A 22,804-nucleotide genomic window follows, 5' to 3' on the forward strand; every position below is an offset into this window, starting at 1 on the left:
AGAAATGCAACCACACGTTAATTTCAGAATAATAGGGGGGAAAAAAGACACAATTAAAACCCAAATTTAGACAACAACGTTCAGTTTATGTAGTTTTTGTGACTGTATATACGTAATATATGTACAAAATAGGGGTTCCAATCAATCGGCCATCAATCGTGATCGGACGATTTTCGTGGACAAGTATGTTAATTGCTCCATGTACAGCACTGTGTATGCAGCGATGGCTGTTTGAAAGTGCTCTATAAATACAGTTGAGCTGAGTTGAACCAGATGGTAATGGTTCGAGTCCCACTGTGGTTCTTCTACCTGACTACTGTAGAGGTGCCTTAAAGTAATGCAACAACCCCCTTACTATGACATCTCTTCTCATATGCCTGCATGTGCAAAACAAAATATACAGCACGGTGTAAGTTAAATGTCACAGTGTAAGTTCAATGTCACCTTGTAGTGTTATAATTCTTAAAATCAATGAAATATCAAAACAAATATGTATTATTTATACAGTAATAATACAGGATATAATGTTGGGTTTGTTGAGCTTGTTGTTTTTTATTTGCAATGTTGGAGGGAGCAGAACCAGTCGTGCCATTCTGTATGAATGAGTGATTGAACATCTTGAAGATGATCTAAAACTGTTAAACACTATCAGGAGATGCTCCAGCCTGCTGTCACCTCCTGCAAATTACTTCAGCAAGAGGGCAAACTCAGTTAAGGTTAAGTCAGAAAGTGCATAGTTCACAGTTTTAGATGGTTTGTCAGGCAGAAGCCCTTTTGGAGCTCTTCTTGGAGATCAGGGCCATTGTAGACTTTTGCTTTCATAGTTATGGAGCATTGTCACTACCCAATCAGCTTTGCAAAAGGAGCCCCAAAACGTTCCCCAGCAGCTCAGAAAAGCACAAATCTTTCCTCCACCTTGTTTGTTTTTCCATCACGGCTTATTCAGTGTTATTAGACATTTGACCATTTTGTTTGTCACATGACACTGAATATTGCAACCGATTGTAACTCGCAGACTATGCACTCAGCGAGGGCACCACTTGAGGGAATTCAGAAACTGACATGGTAAATCTCTGCCCTTCACAATCTTCTCCTCAGTGGTCACTGTTTTCCTACCTTTTTGACATCCATGTCGTCAAGGTGATTCTGAACAAACTGCACAGTGGCATTAAAATCTGCTTGGTTAAACTCGTAGGGAATGTTCCATCCCAGGGGGCCATACTTTCTCCTTTCCTGCACAGTGCTATGAAGAAATGCAACGCCATACAGAAGTGGCTTCCACTGGGCCATGTTGCTGACATCCAAAAGGTCCTGGTTAATGCCTAGTGAGGGAAACATGGATACATGCATTAGCTCTAGGTGTAAAAGTGGGCTTATGACACAAGTATTCCAGCAACAGAAAGCTTATGCGTTACTACTGCGGATTTGGCCCAAAGGGGTTTACAAATTTCAGTGCTATCCCACACGGTCCATGTGGATACAAGTGTAGATCATCATAAAATTGTCCAGGAAATAAAAGTGGTTTATTGAGTACTTCTGTGATCCAAAGGTCATGAAATAAGAACTGTTTTGTCGGCTGAAGGGAAAAATGTGGTTTAATATATTCTACATGCGTTTCAAATCTCATAAAGAATTGAAATCATCCACCGAAGCAAGGACTCAGGTGCTGAAGGTAAGTGCACACCACAACTTTCAACTGTCCCTTGGGAACCTCATGTATCCCCTTCAGCTTGAGGCAGGCAGACACAGATGGGTTATACATAATAATATATATTTTTTCTCCCACTCCAAACAAAACAGCCACATGACTATTTAAAATTTCAAGAACCTTGCATACAGTTTAACCAATTTATCGGCACATTTTCTCTATGCATCCTTCTGGAAACATCCCCACACTTTCGATATGATTTGAGCAACAGGAAAGAAATGTTTATGTTGACAAGTGACTTCCTTTTCAAAATCATCTATCAGATGCCTCTCTGATAATGAACTGTGATATGTTTAGATTTCTCTTTATTTCTGCCATATTATTCTTGGCAATGATCTCAGACCAAAGTCTTGAATTGACTGGGGTCGGGATTTTGGAGTCTTTGCTCCGAGCACAATCAAATTTCTCCTGCTTTGGTTGGTAAATCCCGACTTTCAGTTTGTCTTAAAAAGCCCAGACCTTTATGTTTTTGTATAGACTAAATTTGGTTTTGGCGGTCCGGTGACCCAGTGGTTAGCGTGTCGACCTCACAGTGCAGAGGTACAGGGTTCAATTCCAGCTCTGGCCTCCCTGTGTGGAGTTTGCATGTTCTCCCTGGGCCTGCGTGGGTTTTCTCCAGGTACTCAAGTTTCCTCCCACATTCCAAAAACATGCAGGGCAGGCTGACTAAACACTCTAAATCAGGCATGTCCAGCTCCGGACCTGGAGGGCCACTGTCCTTCCTGTTTTCTATCTCTCGCGGCTGCAACACACCTGATTCAGAGGATCAGCTCATCAGCCAGCTCTGATGTAGCACTGGAACGATCCTAATTATTAGAATCAGGTGTGGTGCTCTTCAGAGAACTGGAAAACAGGCAGGACAGCGGCTCTTGAGGACCAAGTCTGGACACCCCTGCTCTAAATTGTCTAAATTGAAAATTTAGACAGGTGAGGCTGGATGGTTGTTCGTCTCTGTGTGCCCTGTTCAAGGTGCCCGGTTCAGGGTGTCCCCCGCCTACTGCCCGAAGACAGCCGGGATAGGCTCCAGCCAACTGTTATGTTGCATGTGTGTCTTTAACGTGCTTGGCTAAGTGAGCGACAATTACAAAAGTAATTCAATATGGAAATTTTGGGATGGACCCCTTTCATCTTTATTGAACATGATAGCACATTGAGACTTCCAACTTTGTGGGAACAGTTTGGGGAGGAGGTTTACTGTGCCGCAGTGCATAAAGCAAAATTCATAACAACACACTAGGATGAGTTTGGTGTGGAAGAGACTTCAAAGAGTTGTAATTTGTTCTAATTTTAGTTCTTATGGGTGCCATTACCATTTGTTTCATTAACTTTTTCCATATGGTGCATGCTTCTACTCATGTTTTAATGAGTCATGTTCCTATAATGTTTCTGACTGGAAACGGGTCACACGACTGTACCTCCATAGGTCCTTTTAAGGCCCGCCTTCAACCCCTGTGGTGGCTCATTTGTAAACTTGATCGACATTTGGAGAAGGGTGATAGGGAAGTGTCTGTGGACCTCAGTGGTCATCCATAGACGGAAACCGTCATGAACGAAGTCCGTCTCCGTTATTATGTCCATTAGCTCATCCATGAAATCCAGACCAAGGTGGCAGTTCTGCAGTAAGGCCCACCCGCCCTGCAGACAATGAATATTGACTCGCTGAGCATATATATACTGTAAGATGTAACCAAGAGTCCAAACGACATGCGTTGAGAGGACATTTTGTATAATGGCGGAAACTGAAAGAGGAATACATTCTAGACAAATAGCATCGTTGCACCTCCTATAATTCACTTACATGAGCGATGTTCTGATGCAGAAGTTTGCGGGCATGGACCTCTTGTCCTTGTCCCATAGACACATATCTGGTCTCAATCTTCAGTCGCTTTCCCAAAGCAATGATGGAATCTGTTGGGTCGGAACCCATTGACAAGAAACAGATGAGAGGCGTTCGTGAGTTGGACTCCTCCCAAGTCTGTTCCAAGTCAAGAATGGCCCCTTCAATGTACTTCTCTCCCATTGCATCCATTATGTATTTACGGGCCTGTTGCAGAGGATCAAAGAGATGTGAGATAAATGAAGCAATGACCATTTTGAAAAAGCAACTTTCTTTCCTGTATTTTCTGCAAGGCAGGTTATTGAATAAGAGGATCAAAGATTCTTTCTGTCCTTTTGAGTCAGGAATAAACCTTGCTTTACATGATTAGAAAAGGACAGCTGCACTATTGTTTGTGAGTGCAACAAAAACTACACTTCAGGCTTAAAAGCATCATGCAACAAAACAGTCCATCAGGAGAAAACTAAAATGCCCATTAGCCACAACAGCTACTGGAGCTCAGAAAGCCGGTGAAAGACAAATACATCATGAAATACTGTATTTGCCTGTCTTGATTAATTAAAAGGCTTTGACCTGGGGAGATATTAATATGAATTATGAGCTTTTTAGATTAAAGTAAAAAGGAAACAAAAAAGTAACATTTTTTTTCAAATAAAATTCCAACTCTGGGCTGCATTTAAATGAACCATCTGCAATTTCTGTTATTTCTTTCACAGGGAGCCATCTGTCTACCACGGCTGGACTGGTAATCAAGCGCAATGGGCAATTTCCCGGTGGGCAGACAGTCCTCTGGGGCCGATGGTGGTGGTGGTTGTTTTTGTTTTCCAAGACATCAGCAAAAAATGGAGACGGGGGAGCTTATTACACCATCTTCTAATCGCTTTATGTGGAGCATCACATGACTGAACCCAGAAAACATGTTAGCAGACTTTCAGTGTGGTTAGCTGTAACTTAACGATGGGCTGATGACATTATGTTTGAACTCAAACCTGCTCGAATATTGTTTGCTTCACCGATGGTGTCTATGGACAAACAAACAAACAAAAAAAAATTCCCGATTTAATGTTCCTACATGCACTTTGTCGCAAGCTTCTGCTACAGGGCTCCACCAGTTACCTGAACTGGAAGTGCTTCGTCCTATTTTGCCGAATGTAGAGGTTGGTTGCACAAAACCTATGTACCATGTTCCAACCTTGTTCTCTACTTCTTGGATACAGATTAATATCCAGTTTATGTACTTCAATAACTATTATGAAGGGTTGTTCTGAGCAAAAACTGCCAGGGACAACATTGCAAGAATTGTTTTTAGGCTATTTAAAGTGACACATCATCAAGTATGGCCCTGATCCAAGTGTACAATTTCGGTCGACTAATGTAATTTCTGACCTGTGCAATGGTTCGGTCGGGACACCAGCAGCGAATAAGAAGCAGGCGCCGAAAACAGTCCAGTGCCTGATCGTAGGAGTTTGGGACATTTTCCTCCTCTGGTGCTTCCTTGTCAAACCACACCTTCCACTGCTTCTCATTGCGACTTATCTGTGAGGAAAAGGTTCAAAGAGAAATGAAAAATACTAATAATTCTACACATTTCAGTTGTTGATTAAGCTTAAACGATCAGATAATATCGTAAAAACAAAGAGAGGAGCTACCTTAAGTTTCTTTTAAATGATGAAATATATTCCAAATGCACCTCTCAAAACACATCACTAATTGTCCAAATTGCTGTAATGTGTTTTGGGAACATAATGAACAGCCTTTCTGCACCAATCTTCAACATTTTCTGCTACGACTGTGTTAGCACTATCCCTGTATACCGTCACAAAATCCTCTGTTTGAATCAATATTATTTACATGATCTATGTACAGTGGTACCTTGACTAAGGAGTTAAATTGAATTTGTATCATTTAATTTAATGTCTTTTTATTTCCTCAATTTATATTGAATACCAAAAATAAAATTTGTTTTGATAATTATTTAACGGTATTTTTCAGTCACAATCTTAGATATCTCAGTCAGGGACGGCAACACGATTTATATACATATATATATATATATATATATATATATATATATATATATATATATATATATATAGGCGGCCCGGTAGTCCAGTGGTTAGCACGTCGACTTCACAGTGCAGAGGTACCGGGTTCAATTCCAGCTCCGGCCTCCCTGTGTGGAGTTTGCATGTTCTCCCCGGGCCTGCGTGAGTTTTCTCCGGGTACTCCGGTTTCCTCCCACATTCCAAAAACATGCGTGGCAGGCTGATTGATCACTCTAAATTGTCCCTAGTTGTGAGTGAGGGTGTGCATGGTTGTTCGTCTCTATGTGCCCTGCGATTGGTTGGCTACCAATTCGGGGTGTCCCCCGCCTACTGCCCAAAGACAGCTGGGATAGTCTCCAGCACCCCCGCGACCCTCGTGAGGATGAAGCAGTTCGGAAGATGAATGAATGAATGAATATATATATATATATATATATATATATATATATATATATATATATATATATTTATTCTCGAGGGGATAAAGGGTGGATGACTGGGGTTTTTAGCATCTTAGCATTTGCTCCATGCTTGTGCGATTGTTTTGTAGAGGTGGGTACGTCACTGACTATCACTGTGGCGACAGCCAATTGGCATCAAGAACATACCTACCACTTCGAACGTTAAACGTACGCACAGCACAAGCAAAGTCATGCTAAAAAAATATATATATATATATATATATATATATATACTGTACTGTACATGATAGTTATGCAGTGTGTTATACCGGAGACAAATTCCTTGTGTTTTACATACTTGGCCAATAAAGATGATTGTGATTCTGTTTTTATTTCACAACTCACCATGCTCTGTGTGTATGATTTTTGTGTGTGTTTGTTTGTTTTGAGGTTTTTTTGTTATTTATTTATTTATTTTTGCCTGCATGTGACATAGTAAGTACGTTGTTGACACCATTTGGCTGTCGCCGCTGCCGACGGACTGGGCCACACTGAAATAATGTCAAGAGTATGTTGGAGGGACTCAATGTGCCCACCACCTCTGCTGTTTTGTATGTCCGTGTTGGACTGCTTGTCCAACATGTTGGAGATCTTAAAGTGCATCAACACTTTTTGACTTCACTCAAGCAGATGTGTATCTTAAGGTCTCAACACAAAGCAAAAACAGTCACAATATCCAGATTGTATCTCTTAAATTGGGCCCTCATATATCAAGGCTACACAATATACAGATATGTGGAAATACGGTATTGTATAAATGCACACAAACTATGTAGTTTTGAAATAACAACCAAGGAAAGCCAGAGTATTGATTTATGTTTGAAGTTTGAGTGAGAGAGGGCCTCAGATAGTTTCGTCTTTCTGTGTCTCTTTCTCTCTGGAGAGGACAGACAGCACAATCTTGGAGGCTAATTTCATTAAACAAAGAACTGCTAATCCACCGCTTCATGTTAATTATCAAGTCAGGAGTACATGCGTGTGTGTGTGTTTGTGTGCGCGCACGTGTCTGTGCAAGTGTTTGTGTGCTCACAGGCTTTTCAAAAACTAATTGAAGTTTCTCTGAACTAAGCTCATTTTACAGGGCACTGACTTTCTCATATTATATGGGAGCTAGCTGGCTGTCAGTCACCGATAAATGTGTGTCTGTATTTGGGCAGAAACAGTATCCGATGGTGTTCATGCGTATGAAGCTGACATTAGATTTGACTTTGATGTAATTCGATGAACAATAACATCATTGACGTATATGTTGTACCTGATCCAGTACATCAGAGAACTCCCAATGTTTGCTGAGTGCTACAAGATTGAGCCAGGTCATGTCAAGTATCCACTTGGCTGGTTTTGGAGGGCACGTCTTGAGGTCCAGCGATGCACCTCCTGAGTGTCACACCAAGTCACAAAAATGTATTCTGTCATGATTTTGTCATTGCAGACCTTCAAGCGCATGTCGTCAAATGAGCAACACCTACCTCTATCACATTAAACATCCTGCTGCCTGACAGTGAGTTTTTTGTAACACCACGGTTTTGTCTAATGAGAAAAGTGGATCAAATGATACCCTATTATAAAAATGAATTCTTACTGAGTCACTGTTCAATAGGTCTAAGATGGCAGATATGGATCTGGATGCACATAGCTTACTGAGTAAGCTTAGGCCTTTTAAATAGACAAAGCCTGTTTTTATTTTTATTTTTTTGCTGTACTGAGTAAGCTGCCTTTGCTCTTAAAATGTTATGTCGACAGAGAGCCACTAAATGTATCATATAAATAAATATAATGTACCATAATGGTCATTTTAGGTTACTCTTATCAAGGAGCAGTGGAGCTCTTTTTGCAGTTGTTTAAAGCTGGCACCACTGAGATCTATGCTTCAGCTGCAAGGTCACATCAGATGCCATTCAATGCAATCTTATGAGAGCACTAAATACAAATCCACATTGCAGTATTGGAAATTGTAGAATCTACATACAGTTACAAGAAAAAGTATTTCTAAATTTCTGAATAAATGGTGTTCCTGTATAAATTGATCACTTTAGAAAAATGACCTGTTGAAACAAATGCCACACCATTTCTCGAAAATGTTTTCATATTTTTTTCTGGACATAATATGTAAACGTCACAGTTCAGGGTGGAAAAAGCATGGAAACATTTGCATTTTATAAATGTGTTTGTGTTGATTGCTGCGTGTCATGATTTCTGTGCATTTAGTGTATTTGATCCAGATTGTTGGTGATCCAATTGAGACCATTCATGCTATTAAAGACTACTTAATCACTAACAAACAGCAAATAACCATAGAGTAAGACACGGTAATTGGGTTGAGGTCAGGATTCTGACTGGGGCACACCAAAACCTTTAGAGCAGGGGTGTCAAACTCAGGTCCTGGTGGGCCGCTGCCCTGCATGTTTTCCAAGTATCCCTGTTGCAGCACACCTGATTAAAATGACCAGATCATCATCAAGCTCTGCAGGAGCCTGGTAGTGATCCTGATCATTCCAATCAGGTGTGTTGCAGCAGGGAGAGATGGAAAACATGCAGGGTAACAACCCTTGAGCACTGGAACTTGACACCTGCGCTTATAGTCTTTCATTGAAGCCATCGGTTGTTGACTTAGTTCTGTCCTTTGTCTTGTTTCATCACTATTGCCATCTTCTTTTAATCTTCAATTAGTTTTCTTCAGAAAACTCTTCTTAAACTTGGAATTAATTGTCCCGTCCAATGGGAGGTGACCTAGCAGTCCCGAACAATGATGCCCCCTCCACCAGTTGGATTGAGCTTTTAATGGTTGTGTGCTGTGCCTTTTGTGCTCCTACCCAACAACTCCAATTTGGTTTAATCTGTCCACAAACTAGATTGCCGGAGCGCTACAGTACATGCGGTTACTCTTTTACAAGCAATTGAAGCATCATGAATACTGTGCTGCCCATGGTGCCCTTCCCCCCTGCTGGCACTCACATGTGCTGCCTGATTGATCCTTTTCTGCATGATTAGGGTTTTGGAGCCAAGTCACCTAGGTGATGGGGACCTGCTTAAGTGATAGGAGACCTACTTTTTCTGATTGCTAATCGAAGGAATGTTGATGATTTTTCGACTGCTTTGTACTTTGACTTTGCTTAGCACCTTGCCTCAGTTTCGCCACCTCTTCTTGTGGCCTACAGATCTGTGTGGCCCGGCTGGGTTGTATGACTGCTAGTTTTGTGCTGCTGCCTGCCTGCCTACTCTAACTGACTCCGTAATCTGTCATAATATTTGTTGGTTTCGCCGAGGATAAAGAATATATGCCTGTAAGTCTTGCTATATTGTCTACCAACAAGTGTTGATGCACCATTTTTATTAAGAAATAACAGTTCGTTTAAGTGTGATAACACTGCCACATGAAAGGATGTTATTTCAAATAATGAACGGGTGATGGGTCCATGAGGCCTCATGAGGCGTGTCGACACAATGACACACTGTGTTGATACTGTGTCGCTGACCACTGCCACCTGTGGGACCTTCAAAATCCCTGCAGCCAACCCACTTGACAGACTGAACAAACTGATTTGATGATGATGTCTATACAATGCACTACCTCACTCTACCCAATGACTGGGACTGAATGAGTTAAAAGCTCAGTGTAGCCACAAGTGCCATTGTTTATGCTGCTTATATTGTTTATATTGTCTATACTGTTCAGATCACATCTTTTTTATACAGTGTAGCTGCTATCCTTTCTTAGCTGCGTGTGTTTAATGCACAGCATGTTTACATGCATGTATGCACTGAGGATTGAGAGGAAGAAATTTCATCTATGCTGCATGTCATACATAAAGCATATTTGACAATAAAGATGACATTGACCCTTGACAATATCATTCACATCCATGCATTCATATTGTATCATTCAATGTGTTTCAATAATGTGAAATTAATGTGAATGAGGATGCTTGTGGGCTTTGTCTTCACAAATTTTGATTTAGAAAAATAAGATGCTCCAGTGTTTTAAATTGTGTGTTACGTTTAATGCATGCTATTTCCCCTGCTGTGGAGAAGACACACACACAATGGAATAAAACATGTCAAAAATACGAGAGGCACTTGGTGAGACAAGGAGATTTTAATGAATACCTTATTCTCCAAAAGGAGATCAAAATGGCTCTACGCGGCGGACAATTTGTATTTGTCCGGAAGCTGCTCCATATGCACGTACTGTAGGAACGTCACTCGAGTGAAGCGCGTCTCAGCACTCAGCAGTAAGGGTGTGGAAAATAATTGATATTAATCGATACCCCCTCCGTGAGTCGTCACCTTACCGTGGTGGAGGGGTTTGTGTGTCCCAATGATCCTAGAAGCTAAGTTGTCTGGGGCTTTATGCCCCTGGCAGGGTCACCCATGGCAAACAGGTTCTAGGTGAGGGGCCAGACAAAGCACGGCTCAAAAGACCCCAATGATGATAAAAATAAATGGATCTAGGTTTCCCTTGCCCGGACGCGGGTCACCGGGGCCCCCCTCTGGAGCCAGGCCTGGAGGTGGGGCTCGTTGGCAGGCGCCTGGTGGCCGGGCTTACACCCATGGGGCCCGGCCGGGCACAGCCCGAAGAGGCAACGTGGGTCCCCCTTCCCATGGGCTCACCACCCATGAGAGGGGCCAAAGGGGTCGGGTGCAATGCGAGCTGGGCGGCAGCCAAAGGCGGGGACCCTGGCGGTCCGATCCTCGGCTGCAGAAGCTAGCTCTTGGGACATGGAATGTCACCTCTCTGGCAGGGAAGGAGCCCGAGCTGGTGTGTGAGGCAGAGAATTTCCGACTGGATATAGTTGGACTTGCCTCCACACACAGCCTGGGTTCTGGTACCAGTTCTCTCGAGAGAGGTTGGATTCTCTTCCACTCTGGAGTTGCTCACGGTGAGAGGCGCAGAGCAGGTGTGGGAATACTCATTGCCCCCCGGCTCAGTGCCTGTACATTGGGGTTCACACCGGTAGACGAGAGGGTTGCCTGCCTCCGCCTTCGGGTGGGTGGACGGGTCCTGACTGTTGTTTGTGCATATGCACCAAACAGCAGCTCAGCATACCCACCCTTTTTGCAGTCCTTGGAGGGTGTGCTGGAGAGTACTCCTGCTGGGGACTCCATTGTTCTGCTGGGGGACTTCAATGCTCACGTGGGCAATGACAGTGATACCTGGAGGGGCGTGATTGGGAGGAACGGCCCCCCCGATCAAAACCCGAGTGGTGTTTTGTTATTGGACTTCTGTGCTCGTCATGGATTGTCCATAACGAACACCTTGTTCAAACATAAGGGTGTCCATATGTGCACTCGGCACCAGTACACCCTAGGCCGCAGTTCGATGATCGACTTTGTAGTTGTATCATCGGATTTGCGGCCGCATGTTCTGGACACTCGGATGAAGAGAGGGGCGGAGCTGTCAACTGATCACCACCTGGTGGTGAGTAGGCTCCGATGGTGGGGGAAGATGCCGGTCCGTCCTGGCAGACCCAAACGTATAGTGAGGGTTTGTTGGGAGCGTCTGGCGGAATCCCCTGTCAGAAGGAGTTTCAACTCCCACCTCCGACAGAGCTTTTCCCATGTTCCGGGGGAGACGGGGGACATTGAGTCCGAGTGGACCATGTTCCGTGCCTCTATTGTTGAGGCGGCCAATCTGAGTTGTGGCCGTAAGGTGGTTGGTGCCTGTCGTGGCGGCAATCCCCGTACTCGCTGGTGGACACCAGCAGTAAGGGATGCCGTCAAGCTGAAGAAGGAGTCCTATCGAGCCTTTATGGCCTGTGGGACCCCAGAGGCAGCTGACAGGTATCGACTGGCCAAGCGGACCGCGGCTTCGGTGGTCGCCGAGGCAAAAACCCGAGCGTGGGAAGAGTTCGGTGAGGCCATGGAAGCCGACTTCCGGACGGCTTCGAGGAAATTCTGGTCCACCATCCGACGTCTCAGGAGGGGGAAGCAGTGCACCACTAACACTGTGTACAGTGGGGATGGGGCGCTGCTGACTTCGACTCGGGACGTTGTGAACCGGTGGGCAGAGTACTTCGAAGATCTCCTCAACTCCACCAACACGCCTTCCTTGGAGGAAGCAGAGCCTGGGGACTCTGAGGTGGGCTCTCCTATCTCTGTGGTTGAAGTCACCGATGTGGTTAAAAAGCTCCTCGGTGGCAAGGCCCCAGGGGTGGATGAGATCCGCCCGGAGTTCCTCAAGGCTCTGGATGTTGTGGGGCTGTCCTGGTTGACGCGCCTCTGCAACATCGCGTGGTCAACAGGGAGAGTGCCTCTGGATTGGCAGACCGGGGTGGTAGTCCCTCTTTTTAAAAAGGGGGACCGGAGGGTGTGTTCCAACTACAGAGGGATCACACTCCTCAGCCTCCCTGGTAAGGTCTATTCAGGGGTGCTTGAGAGGAGGGTCCGTCAGGAAGTCGAGCCTCAGATTGAGGAGGAGCAGTGTGGTTTTCGTCCCGGCCGTGGAACAGTGGACCAGCTCTACACCCTTAGCAGGGTCCGTGAGGGTATGTGGGAATTCGCCCAACCAGTCTACATGTGTTTTGTGGACTTGGAGAAGGCATTTGACCGTGTCCCTCGGGGAGTTCTGTGGGTGGTGCTTCGTGGTTATGGGGTACCGAACCCCCTGATACGGGCTGTTCGGTCACTATACCACCGATGTCAGAGTTTGGTTCGCATTGCCGGCAGTAAGTCGGAATCGTTTCCAGTGGGGGTAGGACTCCGCCAAGGCTGCCCTTTGTCGCCGATTCTGTTCATAACCTTTAAAGACAGAATTTCTAGGCGCAGCCGAAGCGTTGAGGGGGTCCGTTTTGGGGGCCTCAGTATTACATCCCTGCTTTTTGCAGATGATGTGGTGCTGTTGGCTCCTTCAAACAGGGCTCTCCAACTCTCACTGGAGCGTTTCGCAGCCGAGTGTGAAGCGGTTGGGATGAAAATCAGCACCTCCAAATCTGAAACCATGGTCCTCAGTCGGAAAAGGGTGGAGTGCCCCCTCCGGGTCGGGGAGGAGATCTTACCCCAAGTGGAGGAGTTCAAGTATCTTGGGGTCTTGTTCACGAGTGGGGGTAGGAGGGAGCGGGAGATCGACAGGCGGATCGGTGCAGCGTCTGCTGTGATGCGGACGTTGTATCGGTCTGTCGTGGTGAAGAAGGAGCTGAGCCAAAGGGCGAAGCTCTCAATTTACCGGTCGATCTACGTCCCAACCCTCACCTATGGTCACGAGCTATGGGTCGTGACCGAAAGAACGAGATCCCGGATACAAGCGGCTGAAATGAGTTTTCTCCGCAGGGTGTCCGGGCTCTCCCTTAGAGATAAGGTGAGAAGCTCAGTCATCCGGGAGGGCCTCAGAGTCGAGCCGCTTCTCCTCCACATCGAGAGGAGCCAGATGAGGTGGCTTGGGCATCTGATTCGGATGCCACCTGAGCGCCTCCCCGGTGAGGTGTTCCGGTCATGTCCCACCGGGAGGAGACCCCGAGGAAGACCCAGGACACGCTGGAGAGACTATGTCACCCAGCTTGCCTGGGAACGACTCGGGATCCCCCGGGGAGAGCTGGAAGAAGTAGCTAGGGAGAGGGAAGTCTGGGCTTCCCTGCTAAAGCTGTTGCCCCCGCGACCCGGCCCCGGATAAGCGGTAGATGATGGATGGATGGATGGATGGATGGATTAATCGATACATCGATGCGCACGTGCGTAATCCGAGTGCATCGGCTCATTCACTGGGGACGACGCGATTGACGGGTGAAATCGCGATTCATCACGATGCATTGATGGGTATCGGTAAAATCCGATTCAAGCGCCGTTTTATTCATGTTAAACTTCACATATCTGCCCTTTCCTAGGTGCATTGAATGCACCATCATTGCTTTGCGTTTTGTGTTGATTACGGACGGTAGCCGTGCGTCACATACAGTCCAGTACACAACTAGCGAAACATTATGGAAGTTAGCGCAAGCAGCAGCAAGGAAACTACTATATTTAATGCAGCCGCAACTTTCAAATCTTATGTTTGGAAATACTACGGCTTCGAAAAGAAAGACGGAAACCTTGATAGAACCTCCGTAATTTGCAAGGAATGTCGCACTAAGAAGCCATACAACGGCAGCACCACAAATATGCAGACCCACTTAAAACGATGGCACCAGATCACCGACAAGTTTCCCTCCCCCGCCCAGTTCCTCGTCGGACACCGGAGAAACTCTTGGTAAACCAGGTCAGGATCAGAAAAAAATTGCCTCTTAATTTGGGAGTCCCCTTGCAACTCACTGTGACCGCGCAATGGCTATAACTAAGGCCACTGCTTATTTCATATGCAAAGACCTCCAGCCTTAGCGTGGTGGACAACGAGGGTTTCAGACAGCTCGTGCACGTTTTGGAACCCAGGTATAAAATACCAGACAGGTCTGTGTTCACTTACAAACATATTCCCGATGTGTACAACAAAGTGACAAGTGAGATTACTGTGTCGCTGAACAGTGCGCAAAGAGTTGCACTTACAGTGGATGGGTGGACATCTTGCGCTATAGATTCATATACATATATATATTATTATTATTATATTTCATATAAGACACTCAGTGAGAATAGTCTGTTTGTTTTTACACTATAGCAACAGCTGTGAGTCTCAGGTGCCAAATTGTTTACATTTTCTTTGCACAAAACCCAATTGTGAAAGGGCTTAAATAAGTTGTTTTACAAGTTCTACTCTTTATAAGGAATAAAGTGGTATCCTTTTTGTAATACCAAACTGAATTCCATCTTTTTAAAAGCTTTTTTTCTTTGCTTATTTGCATCATGTTTAATTGCACAATATCGCAACAAATTGCATTGTATCGTATCGGATCGCATTGATTTGAACTTAATGTGTATCGAATCGTATCACATCGTGACAACGGTGAAACCTATCGCATCGTATCGCCAGAAAATTCCATGTATCGTTTAAGTATCGCATCGCTGGCAGTGGATCGAGATGTGTATCGAATCGTCCTCAGTGCTGAGATTCACATCCCTACTCAGCAGTCGATATAGTCTGCTGCTCTCAGCAATGCGCGCGAGCACGTACTTGCGGCGCCGACCCAACCCACGCCACATATTAAGCTTTGAATTACGACAACAGCTAAGCTAGCCTGGCCGATGTAATGATGGTCAGCAGACAAGGTTTACGTTTTATGTGACTTTTAATAGCAACGTGGCGGACTCATCAAACATGCGGTGTGCTCACTCGCAGTCACTTTCTGGAACTCCCCCTTAGAGGCGGGACCTCTCAATCAACTGGAGTATGACGTACAGTACAAACGTTCATAAAACACTTCTCATATAATAATAGCCTATTATATGACAGCCGGCATGACGCTAGAAGTCAGACGGACACATTTGTTTCTGATAATCAGTGTGTTTTCCGTATTGCCCAAACATATATTTTTATTCGAGCGAGGGTGGGGTCTAGCTTGTTTCGGCAATCGGCATCGTGTCGCCAGACGCACTTCCTTAGGATACACTGTGCGGGCTTTTCCTGCGTCAACGCCCCCTGCACTGAGTCGACGCCCCCTGGACTAAGTGCCGCAGCTTGGACTGTGCCGAGCAGCCGACACAGTCTAAACTGCACCGGTGCAGTTCACGTGTCAATTAGCAGCCTGGACTGTGTCAACACAGCCGTTGTGTCAATTAGCAGCCTGGACTGTGTCAACGCAGCCGATGCAGTCTAAACTGTGCCGGTGCAGTTCATGTGTCAATCACGAGACGTAATGAAGCGGCACATGCACCGACACATGGTTTGCTCTGTGAGCCCGGCGCAGGCATCAACGCATCGGTGTCGCTGGACCCATCACTAGTTATTTGTTAACCTGTCTATGGCGGTTCTCATTATGTGTGCGCATTAAGAGAGCAAACTTAAAGGTAGCTTTAAATAGACAATGTGTAATTCTCTTTAAAGGCAAAGTTTTATATATACAGTATTTGTTCACTATGCCAAACTGTTTTTTCCTGTGAAATGAGCCGAGTTGAGTTCAATGCCACCATACAGCGCACATATGGCGATTTTGGCTCACAGGTCAAAGCAAAAATATACCTTATCATACCTTCAAAAAGGGTAAATCACATGGATCTGCTAAAGACATTACACAAGTATAACTTGCGCAATGAAACAACAGCCCTGTGGTTCATCGTTGCGGATTCGCTTTTGATGCTTGTGACAGAACAAGTTGACAAACAGCGACGTTTTAATGCGGCTGGCTCATAGATAAAGAGTCAAAATCGCACAGCTTTCTGGAGATTTTCAGTTCAAAGCAAACTTTTCTCGATAGACATTCATAGTATGGCCACTGAACATAACATCCATGTTTTTGGTCTGTGTGAACAAACGTTCAGGAAGGAAAAAAAATGTGTGCATTTAAATGCAAGTGATTTTCTGAGATACAGAATTTATCATTCACCTTTAATAAGCGTGTGAAACTCCTCATGTTTGACTCTGCTGCATTGCATGTCGATTTTCAGGGTCAAAAGCAGAGTGAAGAGAAACTTGTGCTTTTCGTACAAGCCACGTGCTGCATACTTGTACACCTTGAAGGTCATGAAATCGATGATATTGGCGATACGTTTGCTGGTGATGGGACTTTTGAAGGACCTGTAGCATCAAATAAAATATACAATCAGGATGATTATTATCAATCTAATTATGCTGTCCAATTACTAAACAAACCTCATGTCCATAATACAGTATTAACATTAAATCACTTGATTGTCCACCTGCTGACATGGAATCCTGAGACCTTTGATGGGTCTGACTTACTCCTAAACTTTATTTGGCTAATGTTGGGTATTTGCGTCTATTGCTAGAAGTGAACATTTTCTGTTATGGGTGAACAAGCTTCATTACTTTTCTTAAAAATCTTCCTTACATCCTAACGAATGTGTGGTCATTGTGCTAATTTTTGGAAAACACACTTTCAATAGTCAACATGACTGTTGGTGTATCTTTGAAATAGTGTAGAAAAGCTAGTGGCAATATACTGTAGCAAACCAATCCCTTATTGAGTTTGCAAATCAAACCACGGTCTTGGCAAACAAAAATTGGACTGGGACCAGACCATCAAAACAGAAATGTGATGAACACTTCCGATTGGACACGGGAACAGTAAAGAATAGATTAGTTAACATGAGGTTACAATCAAGATTTGGAGGGTTCTCACCGAGCCAGAGAAAGGTCAAAGAGTCCCAGGAATTGTCTCAGGGAAGTCTGATACATGACATTAACCATGCTCATTTCTGTGATAAGGAAATACAAGATGCTTCCCCTGGTGGCCACTGTAAATAGACAGACAAGTAATCATGAAATGATGTAAAACGGTATATGGGCTTTCACTTCTTTTCTCAAATTCAAAGTGGCGGTCCAGGATCTTGCTCAAGTACACTTTGGCATGGTCACAATGACGGTGGATCGAACCCCCAACTTCTGGGTTGGGAAACGACCACTTGAACACTGAAACATGCCATCCCATGATAAATAGTGATGAGAAATGGTAGCTTCTGTTTTAATTTGTAGTGACTCTTTCATCAGTGCTTGCAACAAATTATTGTATCCCACAACAAGGGGGCAATTTTGGTACCGAGTGCAAGTGAAACACAAAATGTGTTCGAACGGTGCGCATTGGAGTTTATTTTCTTTTGGTATTTTCACAGATGCACCCAGTCAAATGGGCATTAATAGAGAAACGCACAGGAGAAAGGCACGTCTACATAGCGGAAACAAAAGCTGACTCGCTGGAGTCCAGTATATTTAGCAGGAAATGCAAGAAAATCTCCACTTACAGATCATGTTAAGTTGGCCCGGGTGATCACAGATTAGAGATCGCCTTCAACACCAATCATTTGCGTCCATGTGGGCCCCTACCCCCACCCGCCTTAATAGATGCGTCACGGCAAAGGTGATGATTTTAAAAGTATATGGAAGACAATAGTATTAATAATAACAGTGTGTTAATTTAGACCAGGCCACAATTTAGACCTGCTTCGATCAGGCGTAACATTCATCCTACTTTCAGTCACCAAATTGTCAGAGGCGTGGAAAAGAAAACACCCTCTTGGCCCGCCAGTATGGATAAAATAGAGTTAATATACTTTTGTGCCTGGCCAAACCATTGGTCTGTTGGTTTGTGCTGTTGACCCACAAGATTTAAATTCCACATTCATGTACCCCCTCATCTAAAATTATTTTGGGTCTAGTGAAGACAAAAAAATTGCCCGTAGGTGTGAATGGGTGGATAGTAGGCTTCGAGTGCCATCCCTGTTGTGGACTGCTAATCAGTCCTGGGTGTATTCCTTTTGGCTTCAGTCAGCTGAGATATTCTCTAGCCACCCATTTGACCCCTCACTGGTATAGAAAGTATCCCCCTGCCTGGCCTTAAGGGTATAGAGAATGAATGAACATAAATTGGCTGTAACATATTGAATGACAAGGGGGAACACTGCCCCAAAGGACTTAAACTCTGCTATGACCTACCAGGTCGATACTCCTCCCTGGCAGCATTGATTTGAACCTCGGTGTCAGCTGCAATCTGTAGTTTCTGATTGACTTCTTCAGCTGTGCACTTGGTGTTGGCAAGAACAGCAATCAGACTTTCATCATCCACTAGTGAGCCCTACAAATAGAAATGTAGTATTTCTGAGAGCAAGTCAGGAAATGAAAGCGTAAACATGGAATTGCTCTTGGAGCACACCATGAATAGTACTGGAAAAGGCAAATATACATTTTCATTGAACAGCCTAATCAGCCTTGCAAAAATGGGTAAAACAGCCGAAGTTTAAATAGAAACAATTCACGCAGTAAATTTGTTTTTGCTTTTCTCACAATTGTTCTACTGATCTATTTTTAACACACAATCAAATGGCTGAATTGTGCAGCAATCGTATGAAATCGTGTTTTGGGTTCATTTTCTCATTTATGTTCTCCCGTGGCTTTTCAATTGTTGCCCATTATACGTTGACATGGATTGGATCTCCTTTCCTGTGTGCTTGTCAGTCGGCAGAGGAGGCTGTCTTCAAGCTCCTTCATCTTCCGCTTATTCGATGCAACATCCTCGAGGAGATCTGTCCTCTCCTTCTCCAGTTCCTGATGGCATAAAATACTGTTATCACATAGTTAGTGCCTTTACAGGAGAAGTCAACGTAAACATTTTCCTTCCAATATGTTCTCTGCGGCCCCGCTCTACCGTATTATGATGAATATTGCATTTGTGGAATATGACTTAGGCAGAAAAATACACCCCTTTTAACGCATCAAAATCTATTTTCTGTCACATAAATTACATGAGTGAAACGATGATTTTTAAAAGTGAGAAAATACATAATAAACCAAGTAGAACCGCTCTATGATAATGGAAAAATCTGAGCTGTCTGTGGGAGTGTATTAAGCGAAATGCTACCTGTTTTTCTTTGAGAATGACTCGGCCTAGAAGCTGGTCCTCCAGTCCTCTCATTGTAACAGTGAAGTCAATGATGGAGGTGCGGGCACTGATCTCAGGGGTGTATGCCGGGTTAGGCAGCTTTGTGGTTACATAAAGCCTGAAGCCCTTCATAACATCCACTTCTTTGTCCCCAATTTTGACCTGGAAAATAGGACAGAATGTCTTAAACTGCCTTTATTGCTCACCTCAGTCATCTGTCAACCCAAATGTTGTGAGTTCCAGTCTCAGCTCCCCCACAACTATGTTGAAGTATCCTTGAGCAAGACACTGGACCGCAAGGCGCTTCTGGTGCTCTGTCATTGTGTGTGAATGAGCTCTTCCTTTCCAAAGGTAACCTTATACTCTATTGTGTGACCTGGTGAATGATGAGAAAGTGTAAAAGTACTGTGAGTGCCTGTTTTAGAGAAACCCATTCACCATGTGACATTTGACACAGTCCAAAATAAGAAAGCCCTCTGAGTCCATTTGAGTTCATCTCATTGCAGTATAATTTCCACATCCACAGTCATGTAATCACTCTTCTCCACCTTCGCGAATGAAAAAAATGCAACAAAATACCGTATACAGCTGCAGCTATGACCGCTACCTCTGCGGAATTTTTTGTCAGTTCATCCAGAAAAGCGTTTGTGGGGTCAGATGTCACTGATGCACAAGGGGGGACTCCCGGCGATCTCTTTTGTAGTTGATCCTAAATGTATTTGTTGGGGTGGATGCACGGGTTCTATGCAAATTATTTTGCACCAGATTCACCTAAGCAGGCTTTTATGGACATTAGCTTTGTATTCAGAAACAGGTTTGCTGGAACAGACAAGGGTCAACAAATGCCAGAAGATAAATGTTTGATTTCTCATTGCTGTACCTTATAAGTGGATCCAGTCTTGATGAAGTTTTTTTCGAGAATGTTATCGAGGGCAGGGTCCAACTCCTCCCCTACGTCCTCAATCAAGAGGGGTCGCCCAAGAGACAAACTGTCTTCTAGGTGGGTTTTGAAATATTTATGATTCAGGGAAGTGATCTGAGAATGTAAGAATATAATTAGTCATAAATTCTCACCCTTCAATACAAAAAGCCCAACTCGGCCTGTGCAAGACTTAAAGCATCTCTTTGGGATGTGTTACTTTTTCAAAACATTAGGAGAGGGATTGGCATTAATTGAATGATGGCTCACTGTGTCTTCAGTAAATTGAATCTCGTAATTTAATGACCACTGCATTCATTCAGCACAAAGACAGGGCCATGGAGGAAGGAACAGCTCATTGTACTACTCCTGAAGCATTAAGCAGTAAAGCATTAAGCTGAAGGCTGAACAAATGCATTTTCAAATGTCGGGAAGGCAGAAACAAAGGCCACTATGCCTACACCAAACATTTTTATGATGGCCCTCGTGCGGAGCAAGCACTGCACTCACTGCCACTTGGTTTTTAAAAGTTCTGTGTTACCATGGCCACAAAGGCTCCACCACCTCTCCCTGTAAACCACCCCCCGCCCCAAAAAAAAAAAAAAAAACTATAGGCTCATCTCATGTTTCTTAATTGCAACACTTCTAGCTCCTCGTCCATCAAAACATTGAATGCGACCGGGAAGTTGTTCTCATACTGCCATATTAAGGAGCACCTACCTCAGTTATCTCAAATGCACATCGAGGTGCAAGGACTGAGCATCGAGGAGCTTCCACGGGAAGTAAATGACGTGGCGCTCAACATTTACTATTCTCCAAATTCTTACAATTTAAAAAATAAATTCCTCAACTGCAACATTTTACATGTTGCTCTACTCCTTCAAAATGTCACACCGTGGCTCACATTCTATAACATTAATTCCACTGCATTTTATTTTCAGCTTTTCATCATGCATACTTAATTTCTCCAGAAATTGCATTTTCTATTTCTGATTTTTATTTTGGATGTGCATTTCAAAATACAAAATACTGTACAAATGTGAAAATATCAATACACGAAGGAAAGATCTTCCTAGAAAAAAAGTCGGTTGAATATGTTTTTTTTCTCATTTGAAAAACCAACCTGCAGCTCATTTCTGGCCTCTTTGTTTTTAATCCAGATTTTTCCTTGTGTTTGAGGGTCAACAAGGAGAGGGAAGCGTGCAGCTTTGGTGACAATGATGCCATTCTGAATAGACAGGTCATCATTAGGGAGTCCCTGCAAAAAGACAGGATGACTGACATGCACATTTTTACTACTTTATAATCACATCAAGAATTAAAAGGCCAATTCCTTTGTATCGTGCAAGCTATGTTTTTTCTTAACCCGTGTTCCTCAGTTGCACCCAGGTTAACAGATCAGAGTTTGATGACTAACCTGTAGATTCCACTCACTGACAGTGGGCGCATCAATAAGCAGCTCGGTCAGATTGAGATTGCTGCCAAATGGGATTTGACGCTGCTTCAGTTCATTTTGCCAGTCACTGAGTAGGAGGTTACGGAACTCCTGGTTGAATGGACCGGAGTAAGATAAGAACGCCGTTGCAAGCAGTATGTCGCCTGGAACAAAAAGGAACATTACAAGCATACATCCATTTTCTAGAATAATTTATCTTGTTCAGGCTCATCGGGAAACTGGAGTCTATCTGTCTTAAAGCGACGGCAGGGGTGCGCAGTACTCATGAATGTTTGTGTGTGAACAATAAACGGAGGCAATTAAGACTATGTAGGTGATGCAACAGTGACAAATTGGCATATATTGGTGGGATGGCCACTATATGACACAATTTTTTGGGACTGTGTGCAGATATGCCGAAATTAATTTGCAATAATGCTAATGTGCTATCGTAGCAGTCACAAGAAAGCTTAGATTGAAAAGAAAAATGGTGATACATTCATTGTGAAACTAACCAACGAGACGTTTGGTCTGAGCAGCAAACTCTTTGCTCTGCTCTGTCCATCTCTCCTTCTCGCCGGCTAAGCCACTGATCAGACTGGAGGCAGTCTGCATCTTGTACCTGCAGCGCTCTGCATCCTCCAACAGTGTCTGAAAGGAGGTGAGGACAGACACATAGAGATCAGTTTTTAGAAGACCCCCCCACCCCCGCCCCACCTTCTCCCCACATGTTCTGAGGATTCAAATGAAGTCATTTACCTGTTTCTCCATCATGGCCTTCTCATACTCACACTGTACCACATCCAGTTCCGACTGCTTTGCATCCAGCTCGGCCTGAGCTTTCTGAAAATCACCGTGAGCGATGGCCAGACGATTCTCCTGTACTGCCAAATTAGCCTTGAAACAGAGAGGAGGAAAATAAAAAAATGATTTGTTGCTGACTTTCTTCCACACAATACAGAACAAAATAGGTATGGGCCCCCT

General features: G+C 44.1%; 1 protein-coding gene across 1 annotated transcript in view; it reads right to left on the bottom strand.

Annotated features, from left to right (window-relative positions):
• Window positions 1-22,804, bottom strand: part of dnah5 (dynein, axonemal, heavy chain 5) — a 96,478-nt gene that overhangs the window by 11,836 nt on the left and 61,838 nt on the right. Inside the window, exons 68-82 of the mRNA XM_052065691.1 lie at window positions 22,580-22,717; window positions 22,336-22,471; window positions 21,803-21,984; window positions 21,509-21,643; window positions 20,347-20,502; window positions 19,446-19,628; window positions 19,027-19,132; window positions 18,524-18,661; window positions 17,214-17,328; window positions 16,458-16,648; window positions 7,307-7,428; window positions 4,932-5,081; window positions 3,507-3,752; window positions 3,124-3,343; window positions 1,117-1,322 (exon numbers count right to left, since the gene is read on the bottom strand). Of these exons, the coding sequence (XP_051921651.1) occupies window positions 1,117-1,322; window positions 3,124-3,343; window positions 3,507-3,752; window positions 4,932-5,081; window positions 7,307-7,428; window positions 16,458-16,648; window positions 17,214-17,328; window positions 18,524-18,661; window positions 19,027-19,132; window positions 19,446-19,628; window positions 20,347-20,502; window positions 21,509-21,643; window positions 21,803-21,984; window positions 22,336-22,471; window positions 22,580-22,717 (2,424 nt within the window). The remainder of the gene's footprint in view (window positions 1-1,116; window positions 1,323-3,123; window positions 3,344-3,506; window positions 3,753-4,931; window positions 5,082-7,306; window positions 7,429-16,457; window positions 16,649-17,213; window positions 17,329-18,523; window positions 18,662-19,026; window positions 19,133-19,445; window positions 19,629-20,346; window positions 20,503-21,508; window positions 21,644-21,802; window positions 21,985-22,335; window positions 22,472-22,579; window positions 22,718-22,804) is intronic.

The sequence above is a fragment of the Hippocampus zosterae genome, chromosome 5 (assembly GCF_025434085.1).
Source record: "Hippocampus zosterae strain Florida chromosome 5, ASM2543408v3, whole genome shotgun sequence".
NCBI classification, from domain to species: Eukaryota; Metazoa; Chordata; class Actinopteri; order Syngnathiformes; family Syngnathidae; genus Hippocampus; species Hippocampus zosterae.